The sequence below is a fragment of the Xenopus tropicalis genome, chromosome 4 (genome assembly GCF_000004195.4).
Source record: "Xenopus tropicalis strain Nigerian chromosome 4, UCB_Xtro_10.0, whole genome shotgun sequence".
In the NCBI taxonomy this organism is placed as follows: Eukaryota; Metazoa; Chordata; class Amphibia; order Anura; family Pipidae; genus Xenopus; species Xenopus tropicalis.
Genome location: NC_030680.2, coordinates 127,241,118 through 127,262,532, shown reverse-complemented (window position 1 = coordinate 127,262,532; position 21,415 = coordinate 127,241,118). Strand labels below are relative to the sequence as shown.

At 39.8% G+C, this 21,415-nt stretch overlaps 1 protein-coding gene across 2 annotated transcripts; it reads left to right on the top strand.

Annotated features, from left to right (window-relative positions):
- The first annotated feature begins 3,383 nt into the window (after positions 1 to 3,383).
- Positions 3,384 to 17,045, top strand: zmynd10 (zinc finger MYND-type containing 10). 2 transcript variants are annotated; one of them, XM_004914076.4, is made up of 13 exons: positions 3,384 to 3,582; positions 6,970 to 7,078; positions 7,942 to 8,058; positions 8,467 to 8,520; positions 8,972 to 9,124; positions 9,895 to 9,983; positions 10,268 to 10,368; positions 11,562 to 11,734; positions 11,851 to 11,976; positions 14,893 to 15,014; positions 15,100 to 15,225; positions 16,145 to 16,251; positions 16,442 to 17,045. In XM_004914076.4, exons 1-12 carry the CDS (start codon positions 3,485 to 3,487, stop codon positions 16,242 to 16,244), a joined length of 1,368 nt encoding a protein of 455 aa, XP_004914133.1. In that variant the 5' UTR covers positions 3,384 to 3,484; the 3' UTR covers positions 16,245 to 16,251; positions 16,442 to 17,045. The 2 variants fall into 2 exon arrangements, with proteins under 2 accessions (XP_004914133.1, XP_002935679.2); XM_002935633.5 differs by having other exon boundaries at positions 16,145 to 17,045.
- The last annotated feature ends 4,370 nt before the right edge of the window (positions 17,046 to 21,415 follow it).

Genomic DNA, 21,415 nt, shown 5'->3' with positions numbered 1-21,415 from the left:
TATTTTAAGACAGTTTGCAATTGGTCTTTTTTATTTGTAGTTTTTTGGGGGGAGCTCTGGTGAAATCTGTAAAGACCTAAATAATGGCTGCTATTGAGATGCTGAAGCTTTAGACTGGTGCAGTAAGTACAATATAGCATTTTTAGCCATATTCATTTTTAGGGTTTAGTTCTCCTTTAAGAAATTCAGCAACAAGGCACCAGGATCTGTCTCAAATCAATCACATACTATTATAAGGAATGAATGCTGTACATAAGCAACCAAAATGTTTTGGTAAAAGCCTGGGTGTGCTATCAGCTCAATGATTGGCAGGGAAGCGATTTGGGACTTCTGGCAACTTGTTGCAGATTTCCCTAAACAACACAGAAGCAACATGGAATATGCCACAAAACCTGCAGATCAACAGACTATGTATGCACGGGCGCTGCTGCCATGAGGCGAGAATCAAAAGCCACTCCTGGTAAATTAAAGAGCCCAAATTTCAATGTTTAAAGTGAAATATCGCTCTTCTAGTGCAGAGTGTGCTATTGTGTACTGAACCCTGAAATGGTGCTGTATATATGGGTCTTTTTTTATGACAGTGGCAAAATTGTGTGGGCTAAAAAAAATGATTCTATTACTGGGAGCATGACAACCCAAGTTGCTTTCTGTTGGTGTACAGTACATTTCATCACTATAATTTGTTCATAAGCTGATACTGTGTTTACAGCTTTTCCAGCAGATTTAGATCTGACACTGAAGAAAAGAACATTTAATATAATCTTCATCTCTTGCAGATTAGAATCTTTCAAGATCTAATCAATTAAAAGTTGATTAATACGAAATTACTCTTTACTATCACCATCTCGTGCAGGCTTTGTGATGGAGTCAGTTTTTTTCTGGAAAGTTAATGTCATTGGCACCTTAGGTGCATTGAACGTTATAGAAGTTTTGCTCCAAGTTTTGATTCCTGATTTGAACTGTTTTGCCTTATAGCAATGTTTCCTTATACTTATACTCATATTACTTACTGCTATATACTGTAGTAATATGATGTAGTTTGTTTGAAATTAACAGTCCCATGATTTATTAATGGTATTCCAGTATTTGTGCCACTTCAGAAAGAAAAGTGCTTCCTAAAACCAGTACGTCCAAATTTGACAATTTCAAAAATGTGCCTGTAGATGCCATGACACCAAAAGACTGTCCAAAAACCCATACATTTGATTAAACCCAGAGTATCTAGATAATACGCTTATGCATATTATACACAGGCAGTTTGCCTTTTGCTATAGGCAGAAGGTAACTGCAGCTTAAACACAGACAGGAAAGGAACATGGGGCATCAGCTGTTAAATTGGCTTAGATATTGAGTTTGTGCCCATTGACACTTTAGGGCACACTTTTAATAATGCAAAATGCACTTGCTACTGTTTTTTTTTTAAATATGGGTTGTTATTTCTTCCACTCGTAGAAAATATAAACCAGTTTCACTTTCCAAGTTTCTGCCTCATCTTTTCATTCTGCTGAGTCATTGTGAGAACAAGACAAATTGTGAAACAAACTACCAGTCCACAAAAGTGCCCTCTGTGTAATAATCTGCTCCGTATATCACAGCCTTACTCTAACTGGAACTTAGACTAGTTCTACACAGGGTGCAGGCCAAGAATCAGTCATGTCGCTCATCTCTTCCCACTCTTGTGTTGGCACTCACAGGAACTGCATCGGCCAGGGTGCAAACACACAGAGCAGCTTTTGGCACAGAATCATGCATTTTGTATAAATCCAGACTGAAAAATTAGTCCTGTGTAGCACAAAGGATTGCTCTTTATCGTCATTTAAACAAATTATAGAACTGTACACTGGAATTTTTTTGCAGGACAGCTAGAAAATCAGGGGAAAGATAGATAACAGGGGGAAAAGGTAGAGTAGTGATTCCCAACCAGTGGTTTGTGAGCAACATGTTGCTCACCAACCCTTTGGATGTTGCTCCCAGTGGCCTCAAAGTAGGTGTTCATTTTTGAATTTCTGGTTAGGAGGAATGTTTTGGTTGCATAAAACCGGTGAAAAGCCAAACAGAGCCTTCTATAGGCTATTAGTCCACATATGGGCTACCAAATACACAATTATAGCTCTTATTTGCACCCCCAGAAACTTTTTCCATGCTTGTGTTGCTTCCCAATACTTTTCAGGAGCAGGACTATGACATATCTTTTGGGTACTGGCACATTTTGGCCTTTGTCTAACGAGTTTTTTCTGTTTTTTAAGGCCAGTTTCAGGAAGTTTTAAACCAGATAGCCCTTGTAAAAATTGGATTGTCCATTTCAAAACCAGTCATGTGGCAACCCTAGCATGTTATTAAATATTTTGGGCAACAATTGTCTTGTCACATACCAACCAAAAATGAAAACTGGGACTTTATGTGGTATGTTGACAGTACCTAATGCAAACATCAGGCAACTGTGCGCACAAGCGAGTCATTTATAATTCTTGCTGTTCTATCAGTCACACTTCCACCTGAAAACCTTAGCTTATAAGGCTACTCTTCAAACTATGGGGCTGATTTACTTACCCACGAACGGGTCGAATGGAGTCCGATTGCGTTTTTTTCGTAATGATCGGTACTTTGCGATTTTTTCGTATGTTTTTTCGTATTCTTTACGAATTTTTCGGATCCAATACGATTTTTGCGTAAAAACGCGAGTTTTCCTATCCATTACGAAAGTTGCGTAAAAAGTTGCGCATTTTGCGTAGCGTTAAAACTTACGCGAAAAATGCGCAACTTTTCGCGTAAGTTTTAACGCTACGCAAAATGCGCAACTTTTTACGCAACTTTCGTAATGGATACGAAAAACTCGCGTTTTTACGCAAAAATCGTATTGGATCCGAAAAATTCGTACAGAATCCGAAAAAATCGCAAAACATACGAAAAAGTCGCAAAATATTCGTTTTCAAGTCGGAACTTTTCCAATTCGGGTCGGATTCGTGGGTTAGTAAATCAGCCCCTATGTATGCTGGCGGCCAGTCCGATACGATCCCAATACATGCAGTTTACATATATAAAGATACAATAAGCTATATATTTTGGTTAGTCTGATAACAGTACAGTGACAATCTTATGCAGCCTTTAATAATACGTTTATTATTTATTTATCCACCCACTCAAGTATCTTACAGAGAGCCCTCACGCAAGGACATTAAACAACTCAGAAAACACAAAGGTGTGCCAACATGGCAGAAGCAGCACTTCCGCCTGTTACACAACCTCTGACGGGCACTTCAAACCAGAGCTTACATTACTTCCGGTAAAGCAGCAAATCACTACCTTTGAATAGGAAACCGCCTCCACGCATGCGCATCCTGACAAACAAAGAACGCTTGTTTGCGCATGTCTGGGGGAGGTGCGCCGTTACCAAGGAAATGAGAGATGCCGCGCATGCGCTGTGAAACAGCGTCGTGTTTCCATAGTGATGCCATAAGCAAGACCACCGAGAGCACCAAACAACATGGAAGAGGCACCGGCACCGATTCTTCTCTATGGGGAGGCGGAAGGGATGGTGCAGAGCCTGCAGATCTTCTCAGTACGCGATACTGCTTCTGGCGGGTAAGACTGACACTGCACTTGAGATAGGTCGGAACTGCAAGCGGCATTTCTCTTGCCTCATGAGGAACGCTTGCCTGTTAGTTACGGTGACAGAAAATGTAACTCTAAGCCAGTTTTCCAAAACGTAGTTATTTGTAAAGGTTTTTGCAAGTTGCAAGCGAAAGCAGCATTTGATTGTCTGGTTATGACTCTTGAAACACTATAGCAAAGGTGAGTCCTCCATCAGTTCTTGTCAATCGCCTGGTTCTGCTACTTTGTTGAAATTCAGGTATAACTGGCTTGGTGTGGCTATCTATTCTTTCTGAATATATTTTAATGATTCTATTCTAATTGGACTGCCTCCTATTCATTTTGCAGCCTGTCATTCAGATCACTGCTTAGTTGCTAGGCAAAACAGATGCACAGCAACAGAAAATAACACAGCAAATAAAAATTGCTTTAGAAGAACATCATCATTACAAACCTGTGATTGTAAAAATGACTGAGCCCCATTACTCAAGGCTTTGTTAAAAAAAAACAAAACATTCCTGATTTGAGGTTTAGCATAACTCTAGCAATGTTCCACAGAACACATGGGCGTATAGGGTATTTGTTTATGTGTTTATTGAAATATGTAGGAGCTGCTGTGCTGCTTCCTCTGCTAAAGTAATATCAAACTATCTCTGTCGGCTCAGGGGGACACGGAGTGTATAGGGTTAAGCCCCATCCTTCAGGAGGATTAAAGGAGACATATCCTATAAAAATGTACCAGAGAATTATACTCCTCTAGATATAGAAGGAATGTGCTTAAAAAAGTTGTATTTCAGACTGATTTTTTGAGAAATTCCACCAAAACCCCACTAGCCCCGCCCATCGGTTCCACTTCCTGCTGGCTGAATTCTCTGGATGAGCTGGGGAGCCGGCGGCCCTCCGTACACTGCACTGTAGGATAGGAACCAATCAGCAGCTAGACTGACCTGATAGGGAACTGAAGCCTGTCTGTGCTTGTGTGAGTGCAGGGCTGTGATTGGCTCTCCCCCTCCTACTGTGCTTCTGGCAGGGACTGTTAGGACACGCCCACTCTCCATTTCAAACTCTGACAGAGAAGAGATAGGATCTATAGGGAGCTCCAAAATAAAGGGGCCGTTTTTACAGATAGGATTAATTTTTAGCACAAAGGGAAACCAGCACCGTATATTATTCATAATTGCCTACAAAATTAGGAAAAAAAATGGGTTTTCCCATTTATCCTATATGTGCCAGGTCCACAGCTTAACCCCTATACCATTTCCATTCTATCAGTTTTTCAAGTGTCCTGCTTCCAGGATTTCCCAGCTGGATCTGCAATACATAGTGTGTACCATAGTTACAGTATGTCTGTTCTACTTGTTAGGAATGCCCCATTGAATATAATCACTGACCTCAGACTTAGGGATGGTGCTCCGTTTTGCTGAAAAACTGGATATGTCCGATCAGAGCTTCCATGCTGCCATCCTTCAGTAATTTCCCAATAGTTCATTGTTCCCCCCCACCCCACACAGAATAGTAATATGTCAGAATTCACTCTACTGCGCATGCATCGGTCAAGAGGAACTATTGGGAAATTTCTGAAGGAAACGGTAGTTCAAAATCTTTCCATAGAAGATCCTCAGTGAAACCTGGCACAGGGTAATAGACTTATTTCCAGAGAGTTAATTTTCCAGTTATATACAAAGAAGCAAATGTATGAATATATGTATGGCTGTATATACAGGTGTGGAATCCCTTATCCAGAAACCCGTTATCCAGAAAGTTCTGAATTATGGAAAGGCTATCTCGTATAGACTCCATTATAAGCAAATAATTTTAATTTTATAAGGTGATTCCCCTTTTCTCTGTAATAATAAAACAGTACCTGTACTTAATCCCAACTAAGATATAATAAATCCTTATTTGAGGAAAAACAATACTATTAGTTTAGAATATTAGTTTATTCAATATTTAAATGATTTTTAGCAGACTTAAGTTATGAGGTTCCAAATTACGGAAAGATCCCTTATCTGGAAAACCCCAGGTCCTGAGCATTCTGAATAACAGGTCCCATACCTGTATATATATATATATTTACAATACTTGGCCCAAAGGTAATAGGCTTATTGCTAAGGTATTGGAGGGGACAGAGTTAACCTGTCTGTTATATACACAAGCAATTTTATAGATATGTGTATGCATAAATATATTCAATTTATAAACTCATATCGTCAAGGAAGACTCCCTTAAAATGGATCAATCCCTGCTGCAAACAAATGGTAATGTACACATCAGGATTCATAAATTTACTTATTTCTGGAGCTCCTGTGTGCAGCACTATTTACTTTCCTGTTCATTGCAACTCAAACAACCCACTATACAATAATATTTTATTGTACATATCAAAAAGTTTACAATTACACCCCAGGCATAAGGAGGTCCTAGATTGACACCTAGTGGCAGCACTCGGATAGTCATTTAGTCCTAGATACAATCTTGTCTGAATTTATTTTCCGCTGTTGAACATGTATTTACTGTGGAGCTAGAAGGCGGTGCGTGAATAATATTCAATCTTATACAGACATATTAGGTGGTAGTATGTATATTAGCACATAGTTTAGCAGTTTCTCTTCTATTCTGGTAATTAAGTCATTGGCAATAAACTCGTAATACCGGCCCTGGCCTTGTCTGGTATTTTACCAGTTGGCTGGTACAGGTATGGGACCTGTTATCCAGAATGCTCGGGACCTGGGGTTTTCTGGATAAGGGATCTTTCTGTAATTTAGATCTCCATGATCTCCAGATCTCTTAAGTCTGCTAAAAATCATTTATATATTGAATAAACCCAATACGATTGTTTAGCCTCCAATAAGGATTAATTATAGCTTAGTTGGGATCAAGTACAAGGTACTGGTTTATTATTACAGAGAAAAAGGAAATCATTTTTAAAAATTAGAATTATTTCTTATAATGGAGTCTATGGGAGATGACCTTTCCGTAATTCGGAACTTTCTGGATAATGGGTTTCCAGATAATGGATCCCATACCTGTACAACCCTAGGTGGAACTATACAGCAGACCCTGGGAATGTCTATACCCTGCTCTACCCCGGGCCCCCTAGGGTCTACTGTATTGTAGTAACACTAGTGATATATTGTTTTTAGTGATACTAAAAAAAAACCAGCCAAACAGATTGAAAAACACGTTACTATTCTTTTAAATATGTAACAAGGAGAGAGAGGAGTATATAGGGCCCACTGGGATTCTAAAGAATGTGTAGTTTCAATGTATGTGATTATCTTTCCAAGGTTTGGGGGCCTTAAAGATTTTGTGGGGTCCAGTAAAATTTAGTTACACCACATTTGCACCTTTTAATGCTATAACATCTAATCTCTCCAGGTGGTTTAAACAGCATGAATACATTGAAAAGCTAAATATGCAAGCGATCCTCAATGCTTCAGCAGGGCAGGAGGAGATTATTAAGGACCTGCTTGTGACACATTCAAAGGTAAAACCAATTGTGATAGTTAACATTGCTTAAAAGAAATGATAGGTAAAATGCAATGAACACTTAGTTTTTATACTAAACAAAATATATGAACAATTTATTATATTACCATTGATGTCCCTGTGCTGTTTTTTATAAAAAGCAATGCTTTCAGATAAATGTGTTTCCTGTGTATGCTTCACTTCCTGTTCTGTTGAACAGGAAGCTGCTTTCAGACTTCTACTGCACGAGTTATACTAAGGCATAGCAATATATTAGCAATAGAGAGATTATAACATTTACAATACAAAAGGAATCTGCATCAGCTGAGCTATTTAAGCTCATATTGTACATGAAAGTAATTGTAAGTTCTGCCAGCACTGGACAAATATTAATTGCATTTTTGATTGCAGAAAAGATTAACATTGTGTCAGCCATGTTCCTCTTGCTAGTTTCACATGTTTTGGCACCAAATTCCAATCCGTGTGCTTATACCCGGGCCTACTCAATGGCTCCAGGTGCAGACACAGAGAGGGCTGATGCAAACGGAGGGGCTGATGCCCAAAGTATCATGTATATGTTTTCATTCTAAGGCTAATGTCACACAGGGCTAATTCTTTGCCTGTTGATGAACACAGACTGAGAATCAGCCCATGTGGCATTTGCCCAAGAATGAAAAAGTATATGTGATACTTAACAGGAATAGAAAAGATATCCCTTTGGCTTTATAAACAGAGTTAAATGTGTTACAACTGTCTTTAGCACTTTGGTACACAAGGCAAAGCACAGAGAGCCATAGGATATTAGGAAGAAGGTATCATTTGTAATAAAAAAGGACATGCGTTACAATATTATTCTAAAATCCTTTCGCTTCTTCTTATCAGATTTCAGTTTTAATTCATGAACTGATCAGTGTGGAGATCTGGAAGATTAAGGTGTTTCCTGTACTGTGTCAACTGCAAGACTTCCAGCCCAAGAGCACCTTCCCTCTCTATATGGTGGTAAGAGTGCAAGCAACCAAGACACACCTTTTTTCCTGAACAGTTATTATTGCAGGCATGCAGGGACAATTAATTGGGAGTTCCCAGCCACAATACACAGAGTTGTTCCCAGTATTCCAGTCTTAGTCAACTGCTAAACAAACAGCTCATGCATAATAGGTACATAGTTAAGTTGGGTTGAAAGAAGACAATCTTCAACAAGTTAAGCCTTTCAGTGTATATCCATGTTACATAGTCTAAAATGACTTGCTTATTGTATTGTAAACAAACTATAGAAAACAGCATGATGCATGGGAAGAATGACCATTCTAGAATTCGTAGATAACTGTAATGTTATTTCTGGGGTTCTCCAGTTTACCAGTGGAAGGTCAAGAGCATTTAATTAATCATTTATTTATGTCCCTACAGATACATCATGAAGCAACTATCATTAACCTACTGGAGACAATCTTTTACCATAAGGTAAAACCCTTACTCTGGTCCATATTTAGAGTATATCTACCTATTTAGAAAGCACTTTTTAGAGAGAATTTTTACACTGCTGCTGAAATCATGTTGAAGCTTTTATAGGCACTTTTCCTAATTGCAGTTTAAATAAATTACTTTATTCTGTGCTAAAGTTTTCTAACTTTGCATAGAAAATATGCAGTGTAATTATATATTGTGAGGTTAGGTCTGGCATCTCTGGATATTTTCCTTGTATTTTCATTTGTGGCATATATTTACTCTTCAGTCATGTATTGATTCCCAGGAGTGTCATGCATGCAGCTGGAACACAGGGGATGATATTTAGTGAAAGTTCTGAATTTCTTGAGAAATGTGGTAGTAAAAATCTTTCCATTTAGAACAGCTTGTATATGAAATGCACACTGGGCAGGAATATAATTAGTTATAAGTTATTCCTGTTTTGCAGGAAGTATGTGAGTCTGCGGAGGACCTTACTCTGGATCTGATTGATTACTGCCATAGGAAACTGACTCTGTTAGCATCACAAAGCTCTAATATGAAAACACTCAGCCAGGACAGACTTCTCTCCCACACTGCCAGTGAAGCATCATCGTTAGAGGTGAGCGTTAATGCAATAAAAATGGAATGTGCAATTCAGTACTGCTCAACAGAGATGCAGTGACTTAAATACTAAAAACTAGCCTGAACTGACCAGCTGAAAGTTAAAAATATAGTTAGCCCCCTCCCCACATATAAGACTCTTCCAGTCCCAAGCACACTCTCTATACATTAAACTTAATGTATTGCTGCAGTGGGGCTCATTTACAACCAGGGGACTAAAGTACAAAAAAACATGTGGAATGCACCGCCACTCCCTTCCATCCCCACCAGATTTGTACCTGTTGCCTAGAGATGCAAAGCTTAGTGTTGGTAAAGTGGAGTCCCACGAGTTGTGCCTCTTGTGCATGCAGTGCAGCATATTGTATAAGCAGCACATGGTTGCCCTCAATGTGTCCCTAACTTGTTTAGTTGTATACAAGGCAGGAGCGCCAGTGCACACAAGGTGCAAAGGCAACAAGGCCATCTTGCGCCTGTGCTGTGCTCTGTGTTCAGGATGTTGAAACTAGGTAAAAGTAATACAGCTTGTAACATCAATAGATACAAGCATTAGTGTTCTGTTTATGGGCCCTTTCCATGCAGTTTTGCACCACTTAGAGCACCAGTACTTGCATCTGTATCCATTATAAATGAGCCCTACTAATTTTATTTATAATGCAGCAGGGTGTTATTTACATTTTTTTTATAGTGCTCTAAATTCCCTCTTTTGCAGCAGACTTACATTTACTATTGTTTTTTAAGGAATTAACATTTTCTCTACATTTGTCCTAGGAGCTAAAGCAGCAGGCTGAATCTCTGGAGTTTGACATTGCATTAAAATGCCTGTCAGTTATGCGATATATCAGTGATCATACTGACAGGTGAGCATGCAAAATCTCAGAACACCTAAAGGCTGGCATACAAGATCATGTTATTTTAGGGCAGTGTACAAAGGGGATGGATCTGTTCATGGTAATCAACCTGACTCTTTATGTGCAATCACTTGAAAACATGGCAGTGACCATTACCACAAAAGCCTATAGAGGTGCATTTTCGGCTTTTTGCCATGGGTATGATTGGCAAAACAGTGGGAATAGTCCTATGTGCCTTTGACCTACAATGAATGATTTATTTGTAAGAATTAATGCAACTTTTATCCCCTCAGCCTCCCACTATGTGTGACCAATCGTCTCCTTAATACTCACAACTTGCCTTGTCTGTTGGTGGAACTCCTGCATCAGTGTCCCTGGACCCAGCGCCAAAAAGGTGCGGATATGGTGTGCATTACACTGCTGCAAACTAGTGTGTAGATGTAAATTGGCCTGCAAGAGACATAGCGGTTCATTTAATAAGAATAAGCAGCTTAATGATACTTAATTATTAATATTAATCATTTTGATTATTGATGATTATTATTGGAATATTTTGAAGACAGTGGTATCGCAAGGCTCCTCTGTGCTTTGAGCCATAAATCACTTAATTACTTAATTTTCTAATTAATTCTCCTGTAATACAAAGAAAAAAAGTTAAACATCAATAAATGGCCTTGTTAGACAGGTCATGTATTACTACACTATGGCTCATTTACAACCAGGGAAGTAAACTGCAAAAAAAGTTTGAGGGGGTGCCTTTCCCTGCCACACCCCCCCCAGATTTGTACCTAGAGGTGCAAATCTTATGTTAGTAAAGCAGAGCCCAAAGAGTTGTGCCTTTGTATGCAAGCATTTACTATACGCAGCATAGGGTTGCGCTTGGTGTTCCCCTACACAGCCTGTAAACCTTCTGTAATAAGTTGGACACAAGGCGCAAAGGTAGGCATTTAGTACAGGACTGTTGTGCGCCTATGTAAGCTGTACTTACATGCTGGATATTTAAACTATCTCAAGCTAAAGAGTGCAGCTTGTACATTCCTTGGGTACAGGCATATGTGCTCTGTTTATGCCCTTTGGGCACAGTTTTGCCCCCCTTAGTTCACCAGCACTTGCAATTGTACAAATTGTAACTAAGCCCTACTGTGTCCTCATCTTGCAGCAGTGCATTATTTTAAACTTTGTACTTTTTCCCTTTGCTATCACATATATATTTACAAAAACCTGGAGAGTACACTTATTTGCAGTGAAGCAGTGTAGTTTTAATGAGACATCTTTAAGCACTACATGTTTCGGCTGAACAGCCTTCCTCAGGTGCGAAACATGTAGTGCTTAAAGATGTCTCATTAAAACTACACTGCTTCACTGCAAATAAGTGTACTCTCCAGGTTTTTGTAAATATATTTGTAAGAGATACAGCCAACACGGGGACTGCTACCTGTTGATGAGTATTTTCCAATATACACTGGAAGCTGCAGCAGGACTTTTCCCTACATTTCAGTATATCTTTGCTATCACAACTATGCTATAATGTTCCTTATCGCACGTGTATTTACCTCACACGTTACACCTTTTTTCTGTGTTGCTCAGGCCAGCTCCAGAAGTATGAAGGTGGTCGCTGGTACCCTGTACCTGCTGAGGACCAGTTAAAGATGACCAAGCTGGATGGTCAAGCCTGGATAACTTTATACAACCTCCTGTTGAGGCCAGAGTGCCAACAGAAATATAACATCAATAGCTTCACCAAGGGGCAACTCTTAAAGGTACTCCAATCAGAAATAATATGTAGAAAGTAAAATTCTTCCCAACAGGCCTCTGACCCCTCAGACTAAAAACAGATGTTAACTTCTCAAGGTATTTTGTCTTTCTTTATTTGTAGCTTCGTTCCTTTCTCACTGAAGTGCTTCTGGACCAGTTGCCAAATCTTGTAGAACTGCAGCGCTTCTTAAGCCACTTGTCTGTGAGTGAGCCAGCCCCACCCAAAAAGGAACTGATCATAGAGCAGGTACGCTATGCTATGATGGTTTTCACTTGCAATATGCTTAGGGTTGGTGGAGGTAGATGAGTCAGATTAACCACAATAGACCAATGATCTACAGTATATGAAAGACACTACAAGAGGCGCATTTACTAAAGTTTTCTGAAAAAAAGTTCAAATTTTTTTTATGTTTAGTTTTTTAAGAGATTTATGTATGTGCATTTTGGCAGTATACGATTTTCATTTTTTTCTCAAAAAATTAGAGATGATTCTGTGTATTTTCCCCAAAAATGTTGAGAAACAAACAAGATTTATAAAACTTTATATGAATTTTTTAGGACTGACAAAAAGCACGCCAGGTTTAAGCTGTCTAGAACCATTGAGTCCTATGGCAGCTTAGAATAGTAAAGGACTGGAATAGTCAGTGACAGCCTGTCCTTTACCTCTTTTGAAGGGGAAGTTAATCCCATCATTGTCTTCGATTTCACACATTTTGAAGGGGAAGTTAACCCCATCATTGTTTTCTATTTCACACACTTTCAAGGGGAAGTTAGTGCCGTCATTGTTTCCTGTTTCACCCAGTTTCAAGTGAAACTTAAACACTTTATTGTTTGGCAAAATTGAGCACCAGTGCTCCTAAAATGTCCGCTGGAGCACTTCCTGTTTGGGAAAAATAAAGAGGATTCATGAAAATGAATGGGCATTTACATTTCTCAAATTTTTTGGCTCAAAAAAATTGTGACTTTCGGACAACTCAATATTTTCGTTCGACCCTACCAACATTATCGTGACATTTAATAAATCCAATAATGACTAAAACTAGAATTTTGCTGGGCTTGAAATTCATATAAACTTGGTATTTTTTTTAATAAAGTGTATTAGCATAGGTGCACAGAGACACTATGTAATTTCTTTGGTCATCTAAGTTCCCAGAATGTTTGGGTGTGCTGGTACATTACCCAATCTGCATGGAGAAATCGCCGCCACTTTCATAAGTGTTTAAAAAGTACATATGCTCTTGTTTTATCATGTTAAATGCAGCAGGCAGTTAACCACAAAATATGCACAGTCTGCTTTATTTATTTGCAGTAAGGTTTTTTTCATCTTTTTTGACCATGCTTCTATATTAACCCTTGCATACACTGTTTCTGTCCATTGTTACTAAGAAATAGACTGCAGCTGTTTGCAACTCACCGTATCTTCATGCTTGCCAGAATACAAAGGTTTACTGTCTAGGACAGGGTTGCCCAGCTGGCAGCCTATCAGTAACAACTGTCTCAAGGGCCCCATTTTGGGACAGTGTCTGGCTTTTTAAGAAACAGCTGGCACCACCATGGCGCTATGCAGTTATTTGTTGTACTGCAGAAAATTAAAATGCCTTAGCAGTTCATTTTAATTCCTAAGGGGTAGTAGGTTATACTTGTTTGGTTATTTTTCAGAACGGCAATCACAGTGTAACTGCACATAATGCAAAATAGGCTTTATTTGGCAATGGTTAAAAAACTCTTTTTGAAGTTGGACCATCCAACAACCCAAATTGGAGGGTATATTTATTACACATAGGCCAGGGGGCAAAGTACAAACAGAAGCACCCTGCCCAAGGGGAGTGCTGTTCATTGGGGTTGATACATGGGCTGATAAAAGCTGCCAACTCTCTCATTCTGGTTGCAGTCCCTGCCTAGATGGCCTGCATTCTAATCATTGTGATCTGATCATTTGGCTCGAAGACCAGTACTGCCATATCAATGTGGGCATATCGGGGACAGATCTACTTGTTTGGTGACCTTGTAAAATGTGCTGATCTCTACGTGTATGGCCAGCTTTATGGTGTGCTGGTTGGGACAGGGTAGGTTGCACCCTAGCAACAGGGAAGATGCTAAATAATTTAAAAATCACAAACATCAATAATGAAGACCAGTTGCAAATTGTCTCAGAATGTAATTGTCTACATCATATGAAACATGAGTTTAAAAGTAATTTACCCCTCTTAAATACCAAGGTAGAAATAAAGTCAAGCTTTGCTCAGTTAGTGTGTTTCAGCGCAAGTTGTATCACTTCCTATGTTCAGCAGCCCTATGCATCTTACTTAATGGCACTACAATTTTTCCAGCATAGGTTCAGTCTATAACAAATAGCACTATTAGATCCTCTACTAATCTGTGCAGTATAAAATGTAGAGGCAGCGCCGGATTTCAACTGGTGGTGCCCCAAGGCCGCCCTATTCCATTTAGATTGGTAAATTACATGTGTGCTGGGTTATTTTGTATATATATATATATATATATATATATATATATATATATATATATATATATGGGTAGGTTACACTTGAGGTGACTTTGCATATTTAGATTAGAACATGCACTTAAGGTTATTTAGATTATTACATTGCAGGCCCGGACTGGCAATCTGTGGGTTCAGGCAAATGCCAGAGGGGCTGCTGTAAGATGCTATAGACACTCACTATTTATTGGGCTGGTGGGGGGCTGTTTGGGCCTCTGTGTACTTGAAATGCCTGGGCCTATTTTAAGTTCCAGACTTGGTACATTGCATAAGTATCAGGCCACTACACGTGTGTAAGGTTATGTTAAATAAGTAGATTGGTAGGTTACATGTGTGTTAGGTTATTTTGTGTGTACATCTTTAGGCTACATGTGTATAAAGTCATTTTTTGTTATTGTATTAGAAGAATATGTGTGTGTAAGTAGTTGTGTAACAGCAGGCTAAACGCCCCGCCCCCCGCAGAAAAATGGTAAGCACAGCACCTGAAGTGGGGGAATTTCTTAAAACTATGGAGGAAGAAGACCCCCATGGTCTAGGACACACAAGCTCTCCAGCAGGATTGGTTCCTCTAACTACGTCAATGTACATAACGTTATATATAGAATGTTCCTGATTTTAACATTCTTAACCTTTATCATTCTCTTTAATTGCTCCAATAAGGTACCTGAGGTTTGGGATTCAATCATCAAGGAGAATTCAGGGAAATGGAAAGCAATAGCCAAACAACAGGTGAAACATGCATTTTCTCCAAGTGAAGAAGACTTGCGTTCTCAAGCTAAAAGGTAAGTGCATGCGCTCTGGAACTAATCACTAATTTTTCCATTAACACAAACTTCAACATCTTTGTTTTGTGCTTTTTTCCACCAGATGGGCACAGACCTATAATATTGATGTAATGGAGGCACTTGTGCCAGAAAAACCAAAGTGTGGTTCATGTGGGTCAGAAGCCACCAAACGTTGTTCAAGGTGTCAGAGTGAGTGGTATTGCAAGAGGTGAGTACTTGCTTTAATAACTGGTGAATGCTGGATTTGGGTTATAGAAAAGGTTGCAGCAATTGCAGTGGATGTGGGATTGTGTTGTTGCATCTAATGCAAAATAGATAAATTACAGGAGTTCTGTTGTTGTTGCTACTTATACCAGAGCATGGGATTACATTATAGGTGGGTGTTTCACGCAGTGTGAGGGGTGCATTTCTGCTATTTTTATCAGAGCATGTGGTTATACTATAGTTGGGTGTTGCTGCTAATGTGAGAAAGATGCTTTGCTAGATAATATTTCTCTTGATATTAAAGGCAGAGTTAGTACTTTTGCCAGGTTTTTGTGATGAATCCAGTGTCATCCCTCAGCCAGCTAAATCAAAACATCCAGATTCCTTTCCCAGGTTGCTCTTAATGTGAGGCTGTAGGAATATTAGAGCTTTTTTCTATATAGTATAAACCACAGAAATACCCCTTATTGTTTTTACACCTTTGAGTAGGCACCAGGGAACTGTAAGGTGATTGCATGGTACAACTGTAGAATTGCTGTCACAGTATTCGGCTTGCAGATGCAGGTAAAACTCAGTCCCTTTGTTAAATGTATATTGAAGCAGTAGAATCCTTAATGAATCAGATAAAAGTGTGCGTATGACTGGCCAGACCGGGGATGACTGTGACGTAGTTGGCCAGCCTGAATATATTGCAATATATGGACAAACAATCCCTGTTTTGCTTAAAGGGGAGGTGATTTCCTAGTAGCTAAATGCGCAGAATGTCTTCATGTCCTATATATATTGATAATAGGTGAGGCTAAAATGTTATTGTTAGATTTTATTATTTATCATCCCAGTGACATATCTGTTAGGCCACTATTCCAGATATGCAGGTCCCATGTTCTTGTTGTTCTGACTTGTTCTTTGCTTCCTTTCTATAGAGAGTGCCAGGTTAAACACTGGCAGAAGCACAAAAAGGCCTGTGATATGGTGAGCGAGGCAATGAAGAAAATGCAGGAAGAGATCCACAAACAGACATAAAGAAGAGGTGTCTGTCTTAAAAATATTTTGTTGAAGTGTTTTGACCCACTGATCTTCACACCCTCCAATAATAACCTACAGGACACTTTATAGTCATTGCTTAAGTATTATGTACTAAATATACAGGGGATGCTGCCGTGTACTACCCAACACCCCTTGTCAGCTGAACAATCACACTTATTTATTTTGTGCTACAGGCTGGTGGGGAATTGTCTGGATCAGTAACAGCTGAAGGGAAGCAGACTGGACACTTTTGCTTTGTACAACATAAAAACCTCCATACACCCCTGGGACTTGTCCTTTTGCTGCTCCCCATTTAAACGTTGAAAGGGAACCCCAACCTCCAGCCACAGTTATGTGCTCCAGGGATCCCACTTCCTCAGATCAGTTCCTGACTGAAACTAATGTAATAAGTCTCTAGGTTTTATTTACTCATTCTGGAGAGAGCATCTCATCCTCACAATTGAGGGCATTGCTATGGACATTTTCATGTATACATTTTTGTAAATATCAAATATGTCCCAGGACTGGTTTCACTTTAATTATCACTGAGAATAAATGCTCTAAACTGAAGAACTGTTTGCCAACATGTGGTTAGTAGTACTGGCAGCATGTTTTAGTACAGTGTGTCAGTTTTAAAAATAGAGATTTTTAAATGAAGGCCTATATTTCATGTGGCGTCACAGGCCTGTGAACCCACCCATAATATAGCCCTGTGGCTTCCTGCATGATGAGCTTTAGTCTTGGCTTGGTAGGATGTGGTGGCTGCTATCACTGGTGCATTAAAAATGATTAAACCCAGAGTACACAGCATTTTGTAAAGTATGTTCTGACACGTATTATTCTGAAACTCTGCATTGTTGTATATTGAGTTTTATTGCAAACAAGGGAAGGTTGTTACCTGCTTTCAAGGTTAAGTCCCTTTGTTAAATGTATATTGAAGCAGTAGATTCTTAATAAATAAGATAAAAGTGAGTGAAGGACTGGCCAGACTGGGGGTGACTGTGACGTTGTAGGCCAACTTAAAGTATATTGCAATACAAGGTGGCATTGCTTGGTAGCTTAATGCACAGAATGTCTTAATGTCCTATATGAATTGATAATGGGTGAGTGCAGAGGATCTCTTGTTGTTGTCTGTATCAATTTTGTGGTCACAGCCTCATTGCACCCCCAGCTAAGGGTTGAAAATTCAGTGGTGAGCACAACTTTCCCTTGTTTGATATCGAGTTTTCTTATCTCCAGGCCCAGATTTGTGGCAAAGCGGCATGCCGCCCCGCCGCAGCAAAATGTTTACATTTTGCTCCAATACAGAGCAATGATGACTTCTCGCCACTGCTCCGTATGGGAGTTTAAAAGTCGTGAATGCGCATGCACGCTCGCGCTGGGTGGGGGGGTAGGGAGGGCTTGTGATTGCGCATGTGCGCACGGGGGGGGCAGCCTAGGGCACCCCAATTTGGAATCTGGCGCTGCTTATCTTGCACTATTTAGCTGCCTCTCTGAATAAATTGGTCATTGGCATACATCTTACATTGAGAGGATGAGTTTGCATCACTAATTCATTTATATTTCACATTTAAGCAGATTGATATGGAAGTGGACTGAGCCACATTTTAAAACATGAAGCCATGAAATAAATCGCTTTAACAACTTTACACCATCGTCAAAGCATAATGAAATGCAAAATGCTGCTTCTTGCCCAAAGGTCTTTCACCTTTCCTCCCACCAAGCCCTGAACAAAGTGCTTGAACCCTAGAGCTCTACTTGGAAAAACCAATGTCATGGTTATACAAACAAAGGCATTAATTCAGCATTAATTTTTTTATTGCATTATTATTTGCAATATAAATGCAAAGTTTTACCTTTTTTATTGTGCCAAGACAACCCTTTGGGCTAGAGAACAAAATGTTTAGAATCTCCCCTTGTGCCAGTAGCCTAAGAAATGCCAGCAGCTACCCTGTCAGATTGTTATTGTCTAACAAGTCAGTGCAGGAGGAAACTTTGCATGATTTTGGAAGACAAAGCAACGCGTATGCGTTCCCACCAGCGAATCACTTTATTGCCAGTGGGAAGGCATTTCAGGGAGATTAGTCGCCTGCGGTAGCCAAGATATCACTGTGGCCCACTAATCTCCCTGTGGGACATCACACTGCTATACTGCTGAGAGACAGGGTGGTGGGAATCATTTCTTTTTAAAAGTATATTGTTTAAAAAAAAAAAAAGGAAAACAATAGACATCAGTCTTATAAAAAAAATATTTCTGGTGTAATGTAAGAAAAAGTGGACTAAAATCTATTTCATGGTCAAAATTGTTAGGCAAATATACTGTATAACTTTTTTTCACATTTTTATACACACTTGTGGGGTGCCAGCGGTTTAGGGGTTTTACCCTCCAAGGTTTACCCTTAAACCAACCCTATTTATACCAGAGAGAGGTCCTGCCATAATATCTCAGTACTGTGTCTATGCCAATCTGCTTTATAGGATTCCCCAATATTCCCAGTTTGTTACTGGTATAAGGAATGCTCAGGCTGGAGGTGGAACAACAGTTACTATGAGCCAAAGGTTTTCTCACTTTATCATACTTTCTCATCCCAAAGAGCATCTGCCTTTTACAGTAAATACTGTACTTGGTTCTAATAATACAGAGGTATGTAAGGCTATTTATGTCATGGACCATGTTCCGTGCCCTGCACTGGACAACCCATAGTCCTCAAAGGTCAGAGGTGTCAGGGTCTTAAGGGGACCATACATGTAGCAATAACGATCTTTTGTGCAACCATTGGTCACAGGAAAGGCCATTCCCACCCTCCACTGACGTTCATGGCTGAATCATTAGATATGGAGGTAAAAAGAACAATAGAAATTCTACCTCCACCTGTGGATTCAGCCATAAACGTAGCTGATATTCGCAGCCTTTGCGTCATTGGTCGTCACGTCGAGCCGCCATACATGCACCGAATATCGTATAAAACGGGGTTTCGTATGATAATTTTGGTGCGTGTATAGCCGGCTTTAACCTGTAATGATAGCCTAATTAAATATTTTATTTCAGTGATTGTAGATGAAAAAAAGCTAGGTTCTAACAGGCTCTTATGTTTGAAGGCGGCATGGATGGCTGAAACATCCACAAAAGAGAGGCACTGAGTTGGTTAACAGCAGTTAACAGGTTAAAATGTCAGGAAGTGCAGTTGAAAGTAAGGGAAATGACTGTACAGGGGAAATCTCATGGGGCCGGCAGTAAGAGAGTGAGAGGAGCACACACTGTAGGATGAAAACCATAAGGAACAAACAGCAAGTTTTACCAGCCACACATCTAGAAGAAAATCTACAGACGCAGAACTTTCTTTGGATGGAAACAAACACATCATTCAGGGGAGGGGTCCATGCACACACAGATTAGGGGTGTCACATGTTTCTCCCAGGCTCTACATTCTAACTCAAAAACAATTCCTTTTAACCCCTTGTGCAATCAGAGATGCTTGTTATACAAGAACATAGCTAACATATGTGGGGCCCAATCAGCTGTGAGCCTAGGAATACAAAGATAAGTATTGTTGGTAAAATAGAGGTTTCAGCATCTTTTACTTTTACTGCTGCCATTAATGTGCGATTGTTACAGCTCCTTCTAGTAATGGGCAACACATGCATAAACAGATACAGTGCTCTCAAATTAAAAAGTGAATGTTCCTGCCACTGGTTTATTACCCTGCTTCATTTAGTGCTTCCTCTAAATATAATAGCCATCTGGTCCCAAGAAAGCATCTTCATTTTCACCATTTATTCATGAAAAATATGATATTCTGTATTATTTACACATTATTTACACATTTGTGTTTTGTATTATTTACACATTTGTTTGTTAGGATAATGGCAGACTCGGTGATTCCTAGCACTAGGACAAATGCTAGAATTTGCCCCCTTTTCAAAGCAATGGGAATTGCTGCCAAGTACCAAGTTCTGTCTAGTGACCCACATATTGCTGGAGAATGCAGCACACACATTTTTGTTTATCTGTCACTAGACTGGACACAGCACTTGCTGGGAATTTCCATTGACTTTAGATTCTAGCATTTTATCCTCCTCCCACATATGGAGAAAATGCTGTGGCGACAAAATGCTAGAAATCTCCCAGTCTGCGAATACCCTTAGGTAATACAATGAACACACTTGGATATGTCTGGATGCAATCATCCACTGAAGGATCTAAAAGTATAATTTATAACTAAATGAAAGGCCTTCTGCACATTTTTTGGGGTAAAGAATGGCATGTTTACTAAATGCTGGTTTCAATGACATGCCAGGGAGTGCAGTAAGTACCAGTCATAATGTGACTGGGATTCTATACTGGAACGTGGCACTGAGGATGTTAATTGAAGCTTTTCTGGGTGAAATATTCCCCTCACTACCATCACACTATCCAGGTCGGACTAGGCTGGGAGGACACCAGGAAAAAATCCAGTGGGTGCCTCCAAGCCTCAATACCCCCCATTGCCACAGCCCTCCGATGCGGAACAAAGTATAATGTATGTGCATGGGGGAGGGCTGGTGGTGGGTGAGTGGGCTGTGGGGACTCCTGAGGTGGTGTGGAGGCCACTTGTGTAGCACAACCCCAGTCTACCACTAACAACATCTGAATGGAACAATGGTGGTTTGCAGCCCTAGTGTATCTACAGCAGCGGAGATAACACACAGTGTGACCCTGGCCTAGAGCTCACCAAAGAATAAGGCTAGATATGCTACACATTATGTTTTGGGCTTCTGTACTAGTCCAAGGCCTCCACAGTTCCATAGAAGTCAGAACAACTGAAAACAACTGATCACATTTTGGGTGACAGGGGACTTTATAGTGGTGGAAAGTTGTTCCTCCTGTTTTACTTAACAGCTTCTAGACAAGGGATCCCCAAGATTTTTTTACTCATGAGCAACATTTCAATGAAAAAAAAACTGGGGAGCAACACAAGCACAAAAACTTTCCTAGTAGGTGACCAGTAAGTATTCAGATTAGGTAATTAGTAGCCCAATGTGGGCTGGCAGACTACTAGAGACTGTTTAGCAGTACACATGGTCTTTATGCCTCCAAAACTTGCCTCCAAGTCAGAAATCCAAAAATGGGCACTAACTTTAAGGCCACTGGGAGCAACATCAAAGGGGTTGTTTGCTTGTGAGCCACT